We start from the raw sequence: 19,155 nt of genomic DNA on the forward strand, positions 1-19,155 counted from the left end.
TCACCTTTCAATTGTGTGTCGGAAAAAGGTGCCTACAGACCATAGCTAGAAATACACTCTGGCTTTCTCAACAAGCGGGAGACAGCCACACTACTCTGTGACTTACCCATTTCATGTGGAATTTCGTGACACAAGATTGCAAGTGTGGTGGTCGCTCCTGACTCAGATGAAGATGAGAAGGCCGCTCCTATCACAAGGCCGTCTGCAAAATTATGCAGGCTGTCTCCAGCCAGTATCATTATTGCTAACAAGCTAATGGTTTTGCCTAAAGAACCAAAGAAAGGTGTGAGAAGCATTAACAGGGCACCAGGCATTTCATGGAACCCTTCACACACAACCAACTTCCCCATCCACCCTTGACATTCTTAAATCGCATCAAATTAAGCAACCCGCTTTGTTTCAGCTTTTCAAATAAGTCAGGACTGGAGACCCACATATGGTAATTGACACATTTGGCTGCAGGTCATTGTTTTCGTAATGGATCTGACTAGTAACGAGATGAATTACGCATGGCATTCACTATTCTGTCACCTTGTTCAGCTATCCCAAAAGAAAAAAAATAAACATGATATTGTTATAACCTTCCAAAACACCACCAGTGACCTCTGCATGTGCATCTTTTGTAAAGCACTTTAAAATAATTGAAGACTGTCCCCATAGGATGTCATTAAAATGAAGCTATTTTCCAAAACTGTTTCCTCTGGGTCAGACTGTCCCTGGAATTAGTCGGCTGGGATGCACTCCGCCATTTTCTGCTCATTGAGTTTCCCTTTCTGGTTGGCACTCATGGTCCTCCCCAAATATCTTGTTCACTCCCCACCTGTGACCAGCAAGAACCACGGTCAACTCCACCGGCCCCCAAATTAGCTTTGGTACAATTAGTTAGTGTCCTTGTCTTTCCGAAAAATAACCTTCAGTATTAGGCCAGCGGGACATTGAACAAAACAAAGAGGAGTTGTTTTCATGGGATTCCATTACATAATATACATTATCTGATTAGTGGAGACTCACTGAAATGATTAGTATCATATTTTCAATCATAATTGGGTCCAAGGTTTTAATGGACAGAATTTCTGTTTTCGAAAACCTAAAACTGTAATATTAGCATAACCCGCTCATGGAATTGGACAACTAATACATTCAAAAAGTACTCCTGGGATAACACTTATTAAGACAGTAAACCACCTAGGGATGCCATTTGATAGGAATAGCTATTCAAATCAATTTCCATTGTATAAGACTTCATTAATTACTCAGCCGTTATGCACTGTGTGCCTGGTGTAAGTAGTTGTTGCTGTTAGAACTGAACCCAATATTCTAATAATTACACACTCAGTAAGAATAGAAAAAGGTTACCTCCTGGTTTCTGTTATGTGGTCCAATATTACAGGGGCACTGTACTATAATACGGTTTTCTATTTTGTCTGGGGAATACAGTTTGACTCATTTCACATCTGACACCACAAAATACAGAGAAAGACATGTATCATATGACCTCACTGCTATGAGGAATTCTTAATCTCAGGAAACAAACTGAGGGTTGCTGGAGTGGTGGGGGGTGGGAGGGATGGGGTGGCTGGGTGATAGACATTGGGGAGGGTATGTGCTACGGTGAGCGCTGTGAATTGTGCAAGACTGTTGAATCACAGATCTGTACCTCTGAAGCAAATAATACATTATATGTTAAAAAAAAAATAATACATTATATGTTAAAAAAAAAAAGAAGAAGAAGATAGCAGGAGGGGAAGAATGAAGGGGGGGAAATCGGAGGGGGAGATGAACCATGAGAGATGATGGACTCTGAAAAACAAATTGAGGGTTCTAGAGGGGAGGGGGTGGGGGGATGGGTTAGCCTGGTGATGGGTATTAACGAGGGCACGTACTGCATGGAGCACTGGGTGTTACATGCAAACAATGAATCATGGAACACTACATCAAAAACTAATGATGTATGTATGTATGTATGGTGATTAACATAACATAATAAAAAATCACTACATCATACACCTGAAACTAATATCACACTGTATGTTAACCGGAATTAAATTCAAAATTTAAAAAAGGAAAAAAAAATAATTACTTATTAAAAAAAATAATAAGTAACTTCAGTCAAGTAAATGGCAGATAGAGCCCCAACTATCAGCCACGAGACTGACTACAGTGCAAACATGTCCCATGCATTTCACTTCTAAAATTCATGGTTTATTTAGACCTATCACTATAAGACTAACTTTTTAGTTAGTCTTTTTTTTAGTTAGTCTAGGTTTACTAATTCATTTTATTCTTTATTAAAAGTGAGAAAATTTCAGGCAATGGTCATATAAACATAGAATAAATATCAAATGATCGAATTCAGGGAGTTCTTATTGGCATGGCCTGGAACCTCTCAGAATCTAATAATCCTACCAGGTCGCTTTGCCATTCCTGCCAATTTTCAGAAAGAAAGCTCTTCTTTGTGGAAATAAAACAATTTAAAGCAATACATTTGGCAACATTGCAGCATGCAAATATATTGTGATTTCCATGCACTTTAGTGTAGTTGTGATACAGGTAGCATATATTCAAATGGAAAGTTTTATTCAATTCATACTCTGCTAAGAAACAGTGTGACCTATTTTCGTTGTCTATTATTTTATTACCTCTGATTATGGGTTTCTAAATGTCAGATCAGGGACATTAACAAGCCACAGGCAAATATACATATTTGTAATGTAAACCTCATAAGCACACTGTATATAATGTTTAAGATAATGTACACATTATTCAGTGGAAGATAAGACCAGCATTCATTGGTAATCTAATGTACTTAGAATTATCAATAATATTTTATCTTTGCTTATATCCCTGGCAGTCATATTCATTTCCACATTTCTAACTTATCTGAGGTTTTCCATGGTGAAACAGGGGCTGGACCTTGTCTCATGTTGCTTTTTGTTTATTTAAATCAGACTGTGGGTAGGATGTTCACATCCTGTCTTTTGAAATACAAGCTGAGTTCCACCAATGAGGTAATGCGAAACAAGTAATCAAATATTTGAAGCTAATTCAATATGTCCCTGGCAAAAGGGCAGTTGAGTAATCAAATTTGGATTTGTTCACTGTGCATTCTGTATGCCAAGCTTGATATCTGAAGTAGAAAGATTTGAGACCTCCAAAATCCTTGAATAAGACCATCCTCTCTCCCTGATCTAGCATCGACCACCGCACTCCGAATTTGACGGGGAGTACCCTTCTCCCTTCTTCCCTCCTTGCAAAAACAATAGTGAAGAAATGACCACTGCAGACCTACTAGGTGCCAGGCATTCTAGAATCTCTTTGGGAACTAAAGATTTAGAAGGAAAAATATTACTAGCCGTGTCCTGAGAGCAGAATTAGACAGACTACATAATCACATATTTTGAATCAAATAAATAAGTTACCGAGGTTAATATATATAACACATTTCGTTACAATGATGTTTGATCCTTTAGTATCTATATCCCCAACCACATTGCAAAGTAGGGATAAACTAGGGATAAATGTATTCTCTGATCTTTCTATTTTATTCTCTGGTGCATGCATCAGTGCCTGAAACACAGCACATCTTCAAAAATTTCTTGAATGAATGAAAGAATGTGAGAGAAGACATGGATGCATGAATGAATGAATGACCAACACGAAATTGTTGGTCCATTAGCATTCGTTAGTTCTGCTGGAGCTTACTAGCTATGTAATCCTAGGCAGTAACTTACCCTCTCTAACAACTGGTTTCTACGCTTGTTTAACTGGGATAATAATTGTTCTTACTTTGTTCAGTCATAGGAGTATTAAATAAGATAATCCATGATGTGTTGAACACTATGCCTGGCATATAATGTTAGCTATTTTTATTACGAGGTAACTAATCTATTATGGTAGAATGGGAGTAACTAATCATGACTGTTTAACATTAAAACACTGAGAAGTTTGTGTCACAAAAGGGTACTATCAGTAAGAAATACTGGGCAGAGATTTGGAAGCAACGGATGAAAACTGAAAGAGACCAAAAGAATTCAGAAAATTATTCAAAAACATAAGCCAAAAGGAATAAAGTCGTATACAAAATTGGTACATTAAATTCAGAAATAGGGAAAAATCACAGAAAGAAAAAGGTTGGTTGAAATTTATACGAACAAGTGAGTTGTAGAATAAGATATGAATGATGAGTTATCTCTGATTTGACCTCCACTGTCCCAGGGACAACATCACACATGAGACAGACGTTTGTGCTAAATTTCAGGAGACTGTGACAGAAGTCTCCAGACTTCATAGAGAAAGAAGTAAAAGGCTCAGTCATCATGGAAGCATGAATTTTTTTTTAATTGATATTTAGTTGACACACATCACATTAGTTTTAGGTGCACAACATAGTGATTCCGCAAGTCTACACTGTATGCTGCGCTCGCGATTTTACAGAAGCCTTGACAACTGCATATGGATTTACACTGACTGCAGTTCTCAGAGGATCCGTTTTAAACAGTTTAGGAAAACATCATTTTTAAAGAATGGAGTACAACTGATGTTAATGCGCAGTGTGTGTGGAAGACCAATAGGAATGAGTATTAAACATTTTCTCATGAAGCCTGTAATAATAAGATACAAACCCAGGAAGAAATCTATCTGATTTCCACACATTGTTTTCAAACAGACATAATCCTTGTTCTGTGGTACTTTCTATATTTAAAGTATAGCTCTTGAAAATTGGTACTCACATTTTCTGTCGGAGGCTGTCATACTGCCTACAGGAATTTCAGCTGCCTGTGAATCTTCTGGGCCTTTCTATTTTAGATAAAAAAAAACAAAACTGATGAAAGATTAGCAATGCTCATCATTGTGGTGTAAAAATGAAACTTCTGGAGAGTTATGTTGATTTTTAAACATTTGAATACTCTAGGGTACATCAGAACTTTGAAATTTCATAGGCAAGCATAGAAGGTGAAGCCGAAGGGCTAGGGGGCAAACCTTTGGCCCTGTGTACCTTTAGACGAAAATAGCTCTCTTACGTAGATCAGAACCTTCCACACAGAGCTAGAGGCTACCGAGACAGTCTGTAATTCAGGCTCTTAAATTATATAAGCCTTTATGAAACCCAAAAGCTGTAGAAAAAACGATTCTTGATTCTTGACCTAATTTGACACTTCTGTATGGTGGACTGTGGGTCTAGGATTCATTCTCTGATCCTAAAGGACATCGTGTATTGTGCATAGAGAACAAACTTATGCAATGCCTCCCATTATTCCTGAGCATATAATATTCTGCTTTGCCCACGAGTAGAAGAATCTCACTGAGGAAGAAAGTACATCAACAGACTTACAAAAGATAAATATACAGTTTAAGCTTTTTTTTTTAATACTTTTCATAGGACAGAGAAGTAGGATTTTGCAGTTGACTTCTGTGAGTTAAGATTATGTGATTTTATTTCAGAGACTGACTCACGGATCAATTTCGGGAAAGTCACTTCCCTTCGCCGGGCCTCGGATTCTCATTCCATGATGTGAAAGAATACTTTTCATAAGTAGCCCCTGCTTTTCTTAAGCTCATGTCACACCCCGTTTGCTTTTACGAAAAACCTCCACTAAGACCCGTTTTCATGAACTGAAAGAAATCCGAAGAGGATCTTTGCTTTTACGAAAAAAAGCCAAAAGCACCAACAGCCTTCAGCGTCCCTTCTGTAGCAAGGCTAAAGCGGCAGCGCGCACCCCTGCCTTGAGTGGCGCCACCAAGCGCTTTCCCCGGGAACTGCACTCGGCATCTCAGCATCAAGCCACCAGAGCTTCGACCTGTATCTGTGAGCATCTGTGCTTTATCTCGATTTATTGTGTGCACCTGTTAGCAAAATGTGTCCTAAGGTATCAAACGGTCCTAAGAGAGGTCATGTTTTGTGTCTGGGAATGCTCACACATTTTTCCATGTAAATTGTTGGTAACTGCTTCTTCACTTTATACCATTTTGCTTACAAAAGGTTTCATAAGAATGCTCTACTTTCAGATAGTGAGGGAAACCTGTATCTGCCTATTGAACATGTCCTTTTAAAGGCACATTCACAAGGGTGCCCGGCTGGCTCAGTTGGAAGAGTGTGCGACTCTTGATCTTGGGGTCGTGAATTCAAGCCCCACGTTGAGTGTAGAGATTACTTAAATAAATAAACTTCCAAAAAATCTTTGAGACAAATTTAATGTGAGGCATAAGCATCTTTTTAAAAAATGTGAAATACAGAAAGTAAACTTGTATCTCACATATTTGAACAGTAGCATCTACTCAAAAGATGCAATAATGGGCTATTTTTGGATAAGTGGCTGAGAATTAAGGTAGGACCCGAAGGACACAGGGTAAGAGTGAACAAGAAAACAACGTGATTCTTTTTTGTTACATTACATCGAAAGCCTGATTAAAATCAAAAGGTTCTAAAGTTCTATTAAAAGACAGAAGTTCAAATAATCTAGAATTTTTTTTTCCCAAAAAACTATATACTGCATAAAGGAATTTAGAGGCAAGCCTTCAGGACTCCTTGATTGGTGAGAATTATGAGGTCCGCTCCTTCCTGAAAAACCAGGAAATTGAACCAAACAATCTTAAAAGTTCATATTATTTTTATTCACTTTAAGGGTGATCCTGCAGCTAAAATAACAAAAGGAATAGTGAGTATATTCTTAGTAAGCTAGCATATTCAAAGAGTTCAAAACTCACTAAGTTAGCATCAAAGATTTGCTTAAATGCATCCTGGGATTCTGAAACCCTTCACTGAAACAGAAGGAATAAAGTAAAATCAGCCTGAAAGTGATTTTAAAACTAATCTCAGCCTGAAATTATCTTCTTCCAAGCCACATGTGAAGTAACTAAGCAATAAACATAATAAGGCTTTTAAAATGACTTGTTTTTGTTCATATTTGAGTTAGCCCTAGATCCGCAATCTCCCAGCAGACTTCTCTTTGCTATGGCAATGTCTCAGGCTCAGCTTACTTATCTCTAGGTTAGGAATCTATCCTTGAACTGTAAACACCTCCCCCAAGGCCATGGTTAGAGGAGGCAATTTTTCTATTATTTGCTACTTTCATATTTTTTCCTGTCCCTTTACTTGTTACTTTGAGAATTAGAGCGGGGACATTGTTTTAAACCTGATTGGAGGTGTATTTTGCAACTTCAAATGGAATGTTTGTCCTGGAAACCTCAATGTAACAGAAACCACTTACTAAACGACACCTTGTGGGACAGAATCCATTCTTTCCTGCAGTATAAAATGATCACCCCACTCCTAGATGCATGAATTCCTTGCTCAACATTTATTTGGCCCCATCTAGCCATGGCTAAGGATTATTCAGGATGGAAAACCTAAAGGTCAACTGGTTTATGAAAACTTGTTAACAAAATGATTGAGATATACATTATGTCGAGCTGATCATATATGTTTCAAAGTGGTATAGATAGCAAGGATTTGAATTTGTGGGAAGGCTTTTTGCTCTTTAAAACAGCTTTTGGGTGCTTGGCAAAGTTCTCCAAACTACTTATCGTGGTTAAGAAAGGCAAATCAGGAGTGGATTTATCTATCCTACTGATTTTCATCTATTCATCAAAGAATAAAGGAAAGAAGGTAATCAAATCAGTAAAATACCTCAGATCAGTAACCTACCAACTGGATAGTTGAAGCAGATTTGCCTCTGCCTGACTGGTCACTTAATTCAGAGTTGAGTGCAAGATGGTGGGAATGGCCCACATGCCCATTAATCAAGGACACACCCTGCTGGATGAGGATGTTTTAAAATTAGTGCCGAAGCCAGAAAAACACAGGTGTAGCCTCTGTCAATTCCATGGTTCCATTTAACACTTTCCTTATTGTCCAAAGTGGTGGGTGGCACAGAAAAAAACACGGGGTGGGGGGGGTGCGCCTGGATGGCTCAGTCGGTTAAGCGTCTGCCTTCAGCTCGGGTCATGATCCCAGGGTCCTGGGTTCTAGCCCCGCATCGGGCTCCCTGCTCAGCGGGAAGCCTGCTTCTCCCTCTCCCTCTGCCTGCCACTCCCCTGGCATGTGCTCTCTCTCTAATAAATAAATAAAATCCTTAAAAAAAGAAAAAAGCCCTGAGAGAATTTCATCGTGATAAATACTTGCTAAAATGTCTCACCTTGGAGAAGCACAGGACTGCTCTGAAACATCGTTCATATTCCAAGTGCCTTAAAGAATGAAACTTTAAATGTCTAGTTATGATTTTAAAAGATTTGAACAGTGGTAGTTTTTATACTGTCTTTTTACTGAAAAATTATATTTATTACAAAATTAAATTGCATTCTTTCTGATGGGGATGCCAAAGGGATGATAACTGAAACTATATTACACCCTGTAACTATGAAATTAATATCTTCAGAAATGTATTCATCCACTAAAGCACTTGTACCTTCTAAAACATTTGCCTTCCTTTTATTTTACTCAATATAATGAGTCTTGAAATTCTGTTCTTAAAGCTCGTTTTAAGTTCCCTGACAAGTCCAAGGACAATCTGAATAAGCTCTGCACATTTTTGGATGGCCAGAATTTATTTCACTCATCTCTATCCTGGTTAAATTTCTAATTACTACACACAGGTTGATATGTTGACTTTGTCGTTTAATTTTCCCAGGCCGAGAACGCTAATCTGTTGTGGACAAAGAGGATCTATTATTGTCTTTTGTGTTTATTGAGATGAGAACCCCTTCTGTGGAGGTGAAGTTGTTGAATGTGCAAGGGTAGGGGCTGTGATCAAGGCAAGCATTCCTAATTTCTTTTTTCTTTTTAAGATTTTATTTATTTATTTGAGAGAGAGAGAATGAGAGATAGAGAGCACGAGAGGGAAGAGGGTCAGAGGGAGAAGCAGACTCCCTGCCGAGCAGGGAGCCCGATGCGGGACTCGATCCCAGGACTCCGGGATCATGACCTGAGCCGAAGGCAGTCGCTTAACCAAGTGAGCCACCCAGGCACCTGCATTCCTAATTTCTGAATTATTATAGTATTCTGGCTTTGTCTCCAGGACAAAGAAAAACCCTTGTTCATTAAAAAAGAAAATTTCGACAGCATTTTTTTACCGTGAAAAGTTTCAAATAGACAGAAACGCTGAAAGAACTGTAATGTTTTCACTCAGATCCTCACTCCCAAGATCCTACCATTAACATCTGACTACCGCCGTTTTATCACCTCTCCATCCGTCATCCCTCTGTCCATCCATAAAACCATCTTATTTTTTGATGTGCAGAATTGGAATCTCGGATAAATTTGGGAATAATAATAGACAAGTGCTGGATATTTTAAAGGACTGCGAAAGTTTTCCCTGAGCACAGACATTATAAATTATGTGAACAAGGAGAAAGCCAGAAAATAAGTGGAAAACTACGGAGGACTAGAGAGCCCCAGGACTTTGTGAGGAGAATTTGCTTTATTTTGGTCTCCTAGAGCTGTTTGCAAGCATTTACCTTTTTAACCATCCCACCAGTTAATCTATTGTCTGATAGGATAATGTGAAAGAGCAAAACAAATCCATTAAAAAAAACCATACTGCATTTTACGTTTCATCACAGACGTAGAAATTGATCAAATACAGGCACAATGGATACAATTATTCAGCTGAAAAAAAAAAAGAGATCTGCCACAAATCCCATTTCTGAGCTCCTTGTTTTTATAATTTTAAATGTTCTTAGGATAGAAAATGATGGGTCATTTTGTGAATTTTCAAAGTTTTTGTCTGCATGTTTATTTGTTTTTGGTTAGGAAACACATCCAAAATGCTGATTAGTAGTTAGGCCTTTGGGCCCCTTCATTCCCAGACATGAAATAGTCTCCTGTTTCTAAACTAGCCAAAAAGGTCAAATAGCGGGTTTTAACAAATACCTTAACAGGCCAGCAACAGTATATTCTGGAAATCAGAGCCCCATCCCTTACCTAGAGAATTTTATGAAGATGTCAATTACTTTTCAACAAGGACTTTTGAAATAAAAGATGAATATTGTGAAGCTTTAAAGCAAAAGATAAATAAAATTTAAAATATACCTCAGTATTTGGTGATACCAGAAGAATAAAGCATTTTTCTATCAAGAAAAATCCATGGATGCCTCCAATTAATCCTAACAGTTTCCAAATATGGCCTTTGCTTTCATGGAAATGTCCAAACTCTGAGCCTTCCTGCTTATGTAAACCAAGGACCTTTATTAAAAAAAAGGGGTGGGGGGGGAGAGACACAAAGAAATAGCTTTTGATGACTTAAATATTGATTAATAGGTCCAGTATTGAATATATTCACATTTCCTTCTGCGGAACCCCATAGCAACTGCTAGAATCATTCAAAGCCCAGTTTGCTCTTAGTTGTGTGACTGCCTCCACTATATGATTTGATCAGGGTCAAACAAAATGTGTACAAGAGAAAAGAAAGGAGAACCAAATTCTCCTATGTTCTCAGTCCTTTTGTTTCCCCCAAGAGTTCAATCCCTATCTGTTTGCACAGCAAGTCTTCATAACAGATCAATGTATTTTGTATCCAGAAGAAAGATAAAGATACATTTCATCCAAGGTTCATTCCCCCCATGCCTCACTGCAATTGCAGAAAACTTTTAATAAATGTTCAGATAAGTGAGAAATCTGCCTGAAAGCCTTCTTCCATGGAGTGCGTACTATATACCCAGTAATACTGTCAGCTGTCTGGGAAGCAAAAGGATACAAGAAATGTAGGAGGAATTTTCCTCTAGTTGACTCATCCCATTGGTTGACCTCATGATTTCTTGTGAGCTAGTAAATCAGTATGTATCATATTCCCTCCCCAGGAGAAGGCAGTTTGGGAAACAGCTCAGTGGTTTCATTTAGGATGTTACTGACCGCCAAAGTAAAAAAAGGAAAAAGAAATTCTATGCATACATACTGTACATGTATGTGTTCAAACATACATGCATATATGTAGGTACGGACACACATAGGCACATGAGTACATGTATGAGCGTACATATGCATCCGAGTATATACATTGAGTTTATGAACGTAACTAAAAACCAATACATGTTAGTCAACTTTTCCTTTTGGTAAAGACATTAAAGGATACCCATCTACTATTTATAATTACTATTATTTCACAAAATAATGGGCATGTCAAGGATACAAAACAAAACAGAAGAAAACCCTACAATCTCAGAATAAAATGTAGACCTTTCAGTTGAATACATGTTGCTAGTTGAGAAAAGGAAATCATGACAGTCTTGTTTTTCCTGTTTCTGTGTAGCCCTTTGACCACCAGCCACAGATCACAGTCAGGAGCCACTGATTTTTCTAGCTTTCCAAACACTTGTACTGCACCTTTCTTCCTTTCCCCACAACTCTTCCTTCCAGGAAAACAGTTGCCTTCCAATTTTCAGGAAACCTAGCTAATCTTTTAAGCTCCTCTCTGAACATGTCTCTGCAGAGCCAGCGGATGGCCTCCCCCCTCCCGTCCCCCCAAGTCCACGCCTCCTGCGCAGAACTGCATGCCCCTGTTGAGGGGAGGCACAGGAAGCTTTTGCTGTTTTGCAGAATCTCAGGCAGTGAGCAACTCTGCAACCACTAAAGAGACCTAGGAAAAGGCCTCTGCCCCTGCCTCAAGCCAATAAGCCCTGAAATATTTCCAGAAAATTAGATTACAAGGGAAATTAAAACAAATAATGGTTTGTTTCATTTTCCAATGCTCACTTTGTGATTTTCAGAACATCTAATAATTATTGAGCCTTTGAGCAACAAGAGTGACCCTGTAGGAAATTGCCAGAGGCTTGTGGAAATTTTTAACATCTCCGGCTTTGCAAGAGGGGGGCTCATTTGCCCATCATTCTCCATCCTGAGAGATTTCAGAGGGAAGAAATAACCTCCTCTGGAGCCCCTTCTGCCTGAACTCTTGCATCTCAGGTCTTTGTCCTTTCACTTCTGACAAATAAAGAGCCTCAGAGGAATTCAGCAAAGAGCCAGCTTCCTGGTGCTTACATTTTTCTTATGGAAAATCTAGACGTTATGAGGTAAAAAAAAGAATACATTTTGATGGTTCCAATGAAGAGAGCTTCTTGATGGTGTGATGACAGAGGTGCGGGCAGCAAGAGGAGGAGCAAGGGCTAATGAGATGCCCAGAAGCTAGCAACTCCAGGAAACCATTCTCACTCTTAGGGCCGAAAGGGCAAAGGTTGGAAGTAGTATTTCTGCAGCTCAGTGGGAGGTGGAGTCGGGGAGGAGTCCTCCCACGGGAGCTGTAGTGCTGTAGGTAATCAGCGACTTCTAGAACAAGTGTAGAGCCAGGAGGGCATGGGGAAGAAACACGCCTGCCCCTCTCTCCTCCCACCCTGGCTCTTCTGTTGTGCCTCCCATTGGCAAACAACAATTCAGCCCGCGACGAAGCTGAGGAGGTGCAATCTTCTGGGGCAGGAAAAAAAAAAAAAATAGAGCAGGGGACAGAGAAAGGGTCTGAGGAGCGTTGGGGACCAAGTGGAGAAAACGCAGCACAACATCTTACAGCCCATTCATTTTTATTTAACAGATAATTAGTGGCTACTTCCTGAATTTCTCTTAATAGGAATCTGCATCTGATTACCTTTTTTGGTTTATTTAAAAAATAAGAATAACATGTGGTGAACCTAAGGACTGGTTCTCTCTTTTCCCCTTTAAGTGCTTTGGGGAAATGATACTTATTTCCAAGGACACTGGCCGAGTCACTGTGACATTGTGTATCGACATGGCCAGTGACTCGATGGAAATGGAAACTAGAAACGCTCCATGGAAAACAGAACAGTGTTACCTGAGGGATAAGGTGGAGCAGAGCATCACCAGAAAGTGTCCCGACGGCCAGCCCCACAAAGAGCTGTAAAATCAGCTTGTAGGTCTCCTCACAGCTGTGGAACAGAATCAGCGTCGTCCCGAGCATGGAGCCCAGTGTGAGCAAGGCCACGGCCGCCGTGCTGTAGCCATATTCTAAGCCAAACGGAAGAGTGCGAAGCAGTCAGAGCTCCTCATCTGCTAGTGGTACCCCAGCCAGAGAAAATGCCAGAAAAACCCATCTTACAATACATCTGATGGGGATATGGAATTGTTCTATGAGTGGTCGAGTGTGTAAAAGGTCTTCATTTTTAAGGAAAAGAATGAAAAGACTTTCACCATTAACCTTGTTGCTTTGAAGTGATCCCAACTACCCCTTACGGAAATCACCACGGCAAGCAAGGACATAGCTTACCTCCCACCGCCAAAGAAATGAACTTCGCTCGCGTTAAACCACAACATCGGCTGCCATATACTGGTAATGATTTCCTTCTAATCCCATTTAAACCTTCTGAAGTCAAGGAAGCAGAGTATAGAGGGGGCACATGGTGTGGGGCCATCAAAGACCTATGCTTCTGTAGAAGGTGAGTACTTTCTTTCAAAAGTTCTCAAAATTATTCGTAACTCATCAGTGCCTAAGATGAGTGCTTGTAGTAGTAAGAACTGATCAATGAATGTGTAACGGTTGATAATATGAATTTGGACAGCCCACGTTTTAAATTATCACAATCATTTTTTAGAACGCCTAAATTTATCCCATGTTTCTAGGTTTCTAAATTTTCAAAAAATATTCAGGAAGTGCAATTTTTAAGATTATTCAAACAAAAGCAAATATGTATGAGGGAAGAAGAAGCAAAGAAGGAAAGAGAAAAGATGAAAAAAGAGGGGAAAAAATGGCTTTCAGGGTCAAGTAAAGTTGACCCTTGAACAATGTTAAGCTAGAGGAAAGAAAATGTCATTAAGAAAATCATAAGAGGGGCGCCTGGCTTGGCTCAGGCGGTTGAGCATGCGACTCTTGATCTCAGGGTCATGAGTTCAAGCCCCATGTGGGGCATGGAGCCTACTTAAAATAAAAATTTAAAAGGAAAGAAAAGAAAATCATAAGAGAAAATACATTTACAGTACGGTATTATAGATTAAAAAATCTGCATATAAGTGGACTTGTGCCATTCAAACCTTTGTTCAAGGGTCAACTGTATAAATGATCTGGGGATAAAGAGTTTTCCAGGCCACCACTTCCCTTTGGTTGCAAATATTCAGAGCAAATACTCTGTCTTCTACTTATTTAGAAATTACTAATAAGCCACAGCAAATTGATGTGGAAACAATGAAGGAAGGTAACTACAAAATTAAACCATCATTAGTGACTACAGGTAATAAGTTAAATCAAACAACCCAGTTATCATACTAATTAAAGCCTATGGTAGATTTTGAGAAACAGCCATCTTAAAATTAGTTAAAATAGAAAATATCCTATTTTGATCATTCTTGTACTTTTCTGGAAGGTTCACCCCGACGTTAGGTCGTATTAATGATACTAGCTGGTAACATAGTAATAGTCTTGTTTTTAAGAAGACTTTTATTGAATTATAAGTTCTAAATTATACAGGAGTCTAATATTAAAATAGAGTTGGCAGTGTACTCAAAAGAAGCAAAAAACTTTCCAATTTTAATTTTCCCACTCTTACCCCACCCCTTCATGTCTAGGGAATCTCTATAAGACAGTTGTTTAATGCATATAGAGTTACAGTTTTGCAATATGAAAAAGTTCTAGAAATTTATTGCACAATAATGTGAAAGTACTGAACTATACACTTAAGAATGATTAAATTTCATCTCAATTTCAATTTTTTACCACAATTAAAAAAATTTTTAAATAATAAAAATGGTTTGGAACAGACATACACTCAGAGGTTTTATTTTGTTCTGACCTAATAAAAATACCTATGTTATAAATACATCCCTGGAGATACTAACCCAAGGTTCGTATCCCACTCTTCCAAAAATAGACTCTATAGGGGAATGTCATTCTTCTCACTGAATACATAAATTACAGACATTCAAAGGACGTCTAATGAAGTTCAAAGTTGCCACATTTTTATGATAGCTACAAAACCTCAGAAAATGTCGAGAATTCACAAGGATAAACTAGGGTGTGGCATTTCCCAGGCAAAAGGAAAATTTGCAGCCCTTTGATTCTTCTAACTCCTCTCCCCTCTGTCCTAAAAGGCAACTACAGTATGGTATTGGAGGGGAAAGGACCCTTTCTAACTCGACAGCTGAGAAATCTGTTCAGGTCCTCTGTGAATCAGATTTCACCTGATCGTGAGGCAAAGACAGCCTGAAAACCATAAAATCTGACATTCGTGGCCACAGGACTCTGCTAATCCCCCTAGGTCCTCACAGAAGTGTCATGGCATCTTGACTGGAGTCAGGCAGCTTGCAGACGGGTTCTATATAAATGTACATTTATACATCCTTACAATAGAACTTGACCTAGTCATTAAATTCCTAGCCATTCTTGAGCAGCTCCCTTGAACAAGTGTGAAATCTAATTTATACGGGGCCGTAACACTCTTTCCTGGAAACCCATGCGCAGGTGGTGCTTAAGGGTCAGGTTCTAGCACGCAAAACACTTTCTCTTCCTAACATCTCCCCAGCCTCTGTCTTCATCCCACATTTTCTGTTATTTATGCCTTTCCCCTTAAGTGACACAATGCAACATTTTTTAAATTGAGCGCAGGAATGGGTTCTCTGGTAAGTGTGATTTCTCTGAATTGTTCTCAGGAAGACCATTCCCCAGGGGAGGTCTAGCTGTTCATTAGAAAGACAAGCATTTCTCACAGATTCTCAGCTCAGAAAGCCATTTTGCAGGGACCCACATGTAACAGATACGGTGTCCGGGGGTGGGCATGTAAATATGCTCATGGAGGCTCCTAGGTGCCATGGTCTGTTCCCCTTCTCCATTTCTGAGCAAACGCTGACCACCAGGTGCTGAATTATTTCATTGTTCAGGTTTAATGAAGCTTTTTTCCTTTCAGTGAATATGGAGTCTTAGATATTTGGTTCTGGCAGGTCTTTGTTCACATAAAATCTTCAAATGAGCCACTTGATGCTGCAGAATTCACAGTGTGTTAGAAGTGCTGGACAGTTCATCCCTGATGGACATTGCAAGACTATCTCAGATAGAAAGAAAAATGCTCTGAAAAAGCCTACATAAGGCCCTCTGATCACTGGCAATATTTACAGCGTGCATGTGTTAACTGTCACATTTTTGCTATTCATCCTGGATGTTTTTGGCCACGATTTCTTTTTCTTTTAAATATACAGTGCTTTAAGTGACAGAACCCATTTTTGTCCACATTATCCCGTTTGAAACTTACAGCTACCCTGTGAAGCCTGATACTGGAGCTCACCTACTGTGGTGATTCAGTGGGTTATAGGGGAGTGCAAATATCCAGCCTTCACTTCCCGGGGCGTCAGCCTGGTCGGGAGGCTGACAACTCCCCCCATGGCCACTTCCACCCCAGAGGAGCTCTTTGGTTTACCCCAGCATGCCTTTGTTTTTTTAACGTGTGTCATGATGTGTGAAAGGCTGGAGAGCTGTGTGATATCACTGTTTTCCTACCGTGCAGGAAAAAAAATAAAAGCCAGCCTTGGGGAAATAAAGAGAGGGCTTAAGATGACTGAGCTGGCTGGGGCCAGAAGGCACGACTCAACTTGGCATCTCTGATTCCATCGCTCATCTTCCTTCTCTTATACCCTGCCACTTCTCAACTAGGAACTTTGAAGCTGGTCCATGACTGAGTCATACAGGGAGGATAAAATCAATTTCTGTGACTTACATGCAAAATAGGAAATATTCAGTGAAAGGTAACGTAGCACAGTGGCTGAAAACAACGACACTGGGGCCCACTTGCCGGGGTTTACATCCCAACTCCATCACTTACCAGCTGTGTGTCCTTGGGCAAGTCACTTGGCTTCTAGGTGCCTGTTCCTGTATCTGTAAAATGGGGATAATAATAGTGTCTAGCTCATAGTGTTGTTGTGAGGACTGAACGAGTTGAGAAATGTAAAATGCTGAGAACAGTGCCTGGTATATAGAATACATATCCTACGGTCACTATTGTTACTACACTGTGTGCACTAACTTTCTCCAGGAAGCACCACCACTTACTCTCCAGAGTGGTTGGTAGCAGCTTTGCTTGTTGGTCCTCAGGCAGCTGACAAGAGCAGCTGAGTAATTGCTGGATGATTCCAGGACTCATTCGTTTGAAGTCTTCCTTGGAAATGGGTGAAAGACTGTTCTGTAGAAATATCTCCACCAGCTGCCCCGCAGAGAAGCAAGACTGCGTGGGGAAAACATGGTTAGTAATTCCAGCAAACAAATTTTCCACCAATTGCCGTTCCTGAGAAGTCAGAGCCAAACCAAATGGCTAAAAAGGACACAAGAAGCCACTCGTGCCTGTTTTCCCCTGCAATCATAATTTCCAAGGATTATTTTAAACCTCTGTCAGAGAGAGAGAGAGCACAAGCAGGGGGAGCGGCCGGCAGAGCAGGTAGAGGGAGAAGCAGGCTCTCTGCCAAGCAAGGAGCCTGATGTGGGACTTGATCCCAGGACCCTGGGATCATGACCTGAGCTGAAGGTAGACACTTAACCGACTGAGCCACCCAGGCATCCCTATTTTAAACCTCTGATCAAAGTCAGCTGCACCTCACTTTTGCTTTGAGTATGATTAGAATGAGTTTTGAACCCTTTTTTTCTTTCCTGAAAACATGCACTGTATTTTACAATGTGTCGAATCGTTTTCTAACCAGCAGTCTAAGGCAACCTTGATGCTTTCTTTTTTTTTTTTTTTTTTTTTTTTTTTGCTTTTCAGTGGGGATGGCTTTGTCTCAAGAGTCAAGATTTCATATGATAAACAGGAGCTCTGAGGTAATGAGATCGTTGTCTTTAATATTTTCTGATTGGATAAACCTGTGTGGGCAACGTGTATTTTCAAAAGCAAAAGTTAATGTTTTTAAAAAGTGAATGCTGGGCACCCGGGTGGCTCAGTTGGTTAAGCGACTGCCTTCGGCTCAGGTCATGATCCTGGAGTCCCGGGATCGAGTCCCACATCGGGCTCCCTGCTCGGCGGGGAGTCTGCTTCTCCCTCTGACCCTCCCCTCTCTCATGCTCTCTCTCTCTCTCTCTCATTCTCTCTCTCAAATAAATAAATAAAATCTTTAAAAAAAAAGTGAATGCTGTGTCAACCAGCATGTGTGTAAACACTAAATAATACGGACACCTTTGTAACCGACCTCCCTTCTCCACCAAAACAATTGAAATCATTATGATTCCTTTGCTGTTTTTCTATGCTGTATAGACATGTTCATGAGAGGTAAGGGTTATTCGTAAACAACAAAGGCAACAGGTCTCTCAACATTGCCACAAGGAAATTTGTGCATCTCAGGAGTGTTCGGGGCTGACTGTGTGTATCAAAAATGGCATTTAAAAGTTTTAATGTGTATATAGTTCCAGCAGCACAAATGGTGAAATCAAACCCTAGGGCGACGTCTTTGTGAGCTGTAGTCACAATCAATACGGTAGTTGAAGAAAACCAGTACTTTACAAGGCTTGTGTGATTTGCTCTGTGGGGGAATGTAGGGATTTTTAACAAAGGCACATTGCTGATCAGAAAATGATGACGTATTTGCTGGGTTTTCCCAACAGACATTTTTGGGGGGATGAGTCCATGAATAAAAAATGTTTTATCTTGATCAGGAAAGATTTGGTTGCAGGGAAGAGAATCCACTCAAATCAGTGAGAACCAAAAGGAGTTTGTATTGGAAGGATGCTAAGGATTTCTGAGATTGAAAAGGCAGCCACACTTCAAGAGGAACTCAACTTGAAGCTAGAAAAATCAGAACCAAAGATGCTTCTGACTCTGTCTGTTTGGGGCCAAGTATTTTCTCCTTTCTGTTTCCTGCTGCATGTATCTATTTCCTTTCGCGGTCCAGTGTTCTCTCCTTTAGTAAACACAAGGTCATATAAGCCCCAACTCTGAAGTGACCCCTCAGCCCACAAACCCAAGATTGAGTGGAGTCTGCAAGTCCCGACAGAGATCTGATTGCTTCAGCAAAGCCACAGATGGGCTCTCTGGGGTCAGACGTCCCTCTGGTTCAATCAGTTTTGCCCACGAGATAGGAGGTGGGATCAGATTGTTCAGACACGGCTGCCAGCCTCACGCCTGTGAGTGAGGAAGGAATTCCTCAGAAAAGGACTGGGCAAAACTCCAAAAGGTTTCTACTACAAAAAGCAACGACAGAAAGTTAAACCTGGATTTGTCTTTTCCCCTTTGTCAAAATAATCTGTGCCAAAGACA

The 19,155-nt window shown here is 40.0% G+C and overlaps 1 protein-coding gene across 4 annotated transcripts in view; it reads right to left on the reverse strand.

Moving 5' to 3' along the window:
- The window catches only part of SLC39A12 (solute carrier family 39 member 12), a 69,245-nt gene that overhangs the window by 26,475 nt on the left and 23,615 nt on the right, over positions 1-19,155 (reverse strand). For all 4 annotated transcript variants that reach the window (XM_027594047.2, XM_027594046.2, XM_027594048.2 and 1 more), the window contains 5 exons: positions 16,968-17,139; positions 12,774-12,946; positions 10,028-10,180; positions 4,731-4,797; positions 107-265 (listed from right to left, as the gene is read on the reverse strand). In XM_027594047.2, the coding sequence (XP_027449848.1) occupies positions 107-265; positions 4,731-4,797; positions 10,028-10,180; positions 12,774-12,946; positions 16,968-17,139 (724 nt within the window). The remainder of the gene's footprint in view (positions 1-106; positions 266-4,730; positions 4,798-10,027; positions 10,181-12,773; positions 12,947-16,967; positions 17,140-19,155) is intronic.

The sequence above is a fragment of the Zalophus californianus genome, chromosome 9, assembly GCF_009762305.2.
Source record: "Zalophus californianus isolate mZalCal1 chromosome 9, mZalCal1.pri.v2, whole genome shotgun sequence".
Lineage (NCBI taxonomy): Eukaryota > Metazoa > Chordata > Mammalia > Carnivora > Otariidae > Zalophus > Zalophus californianus.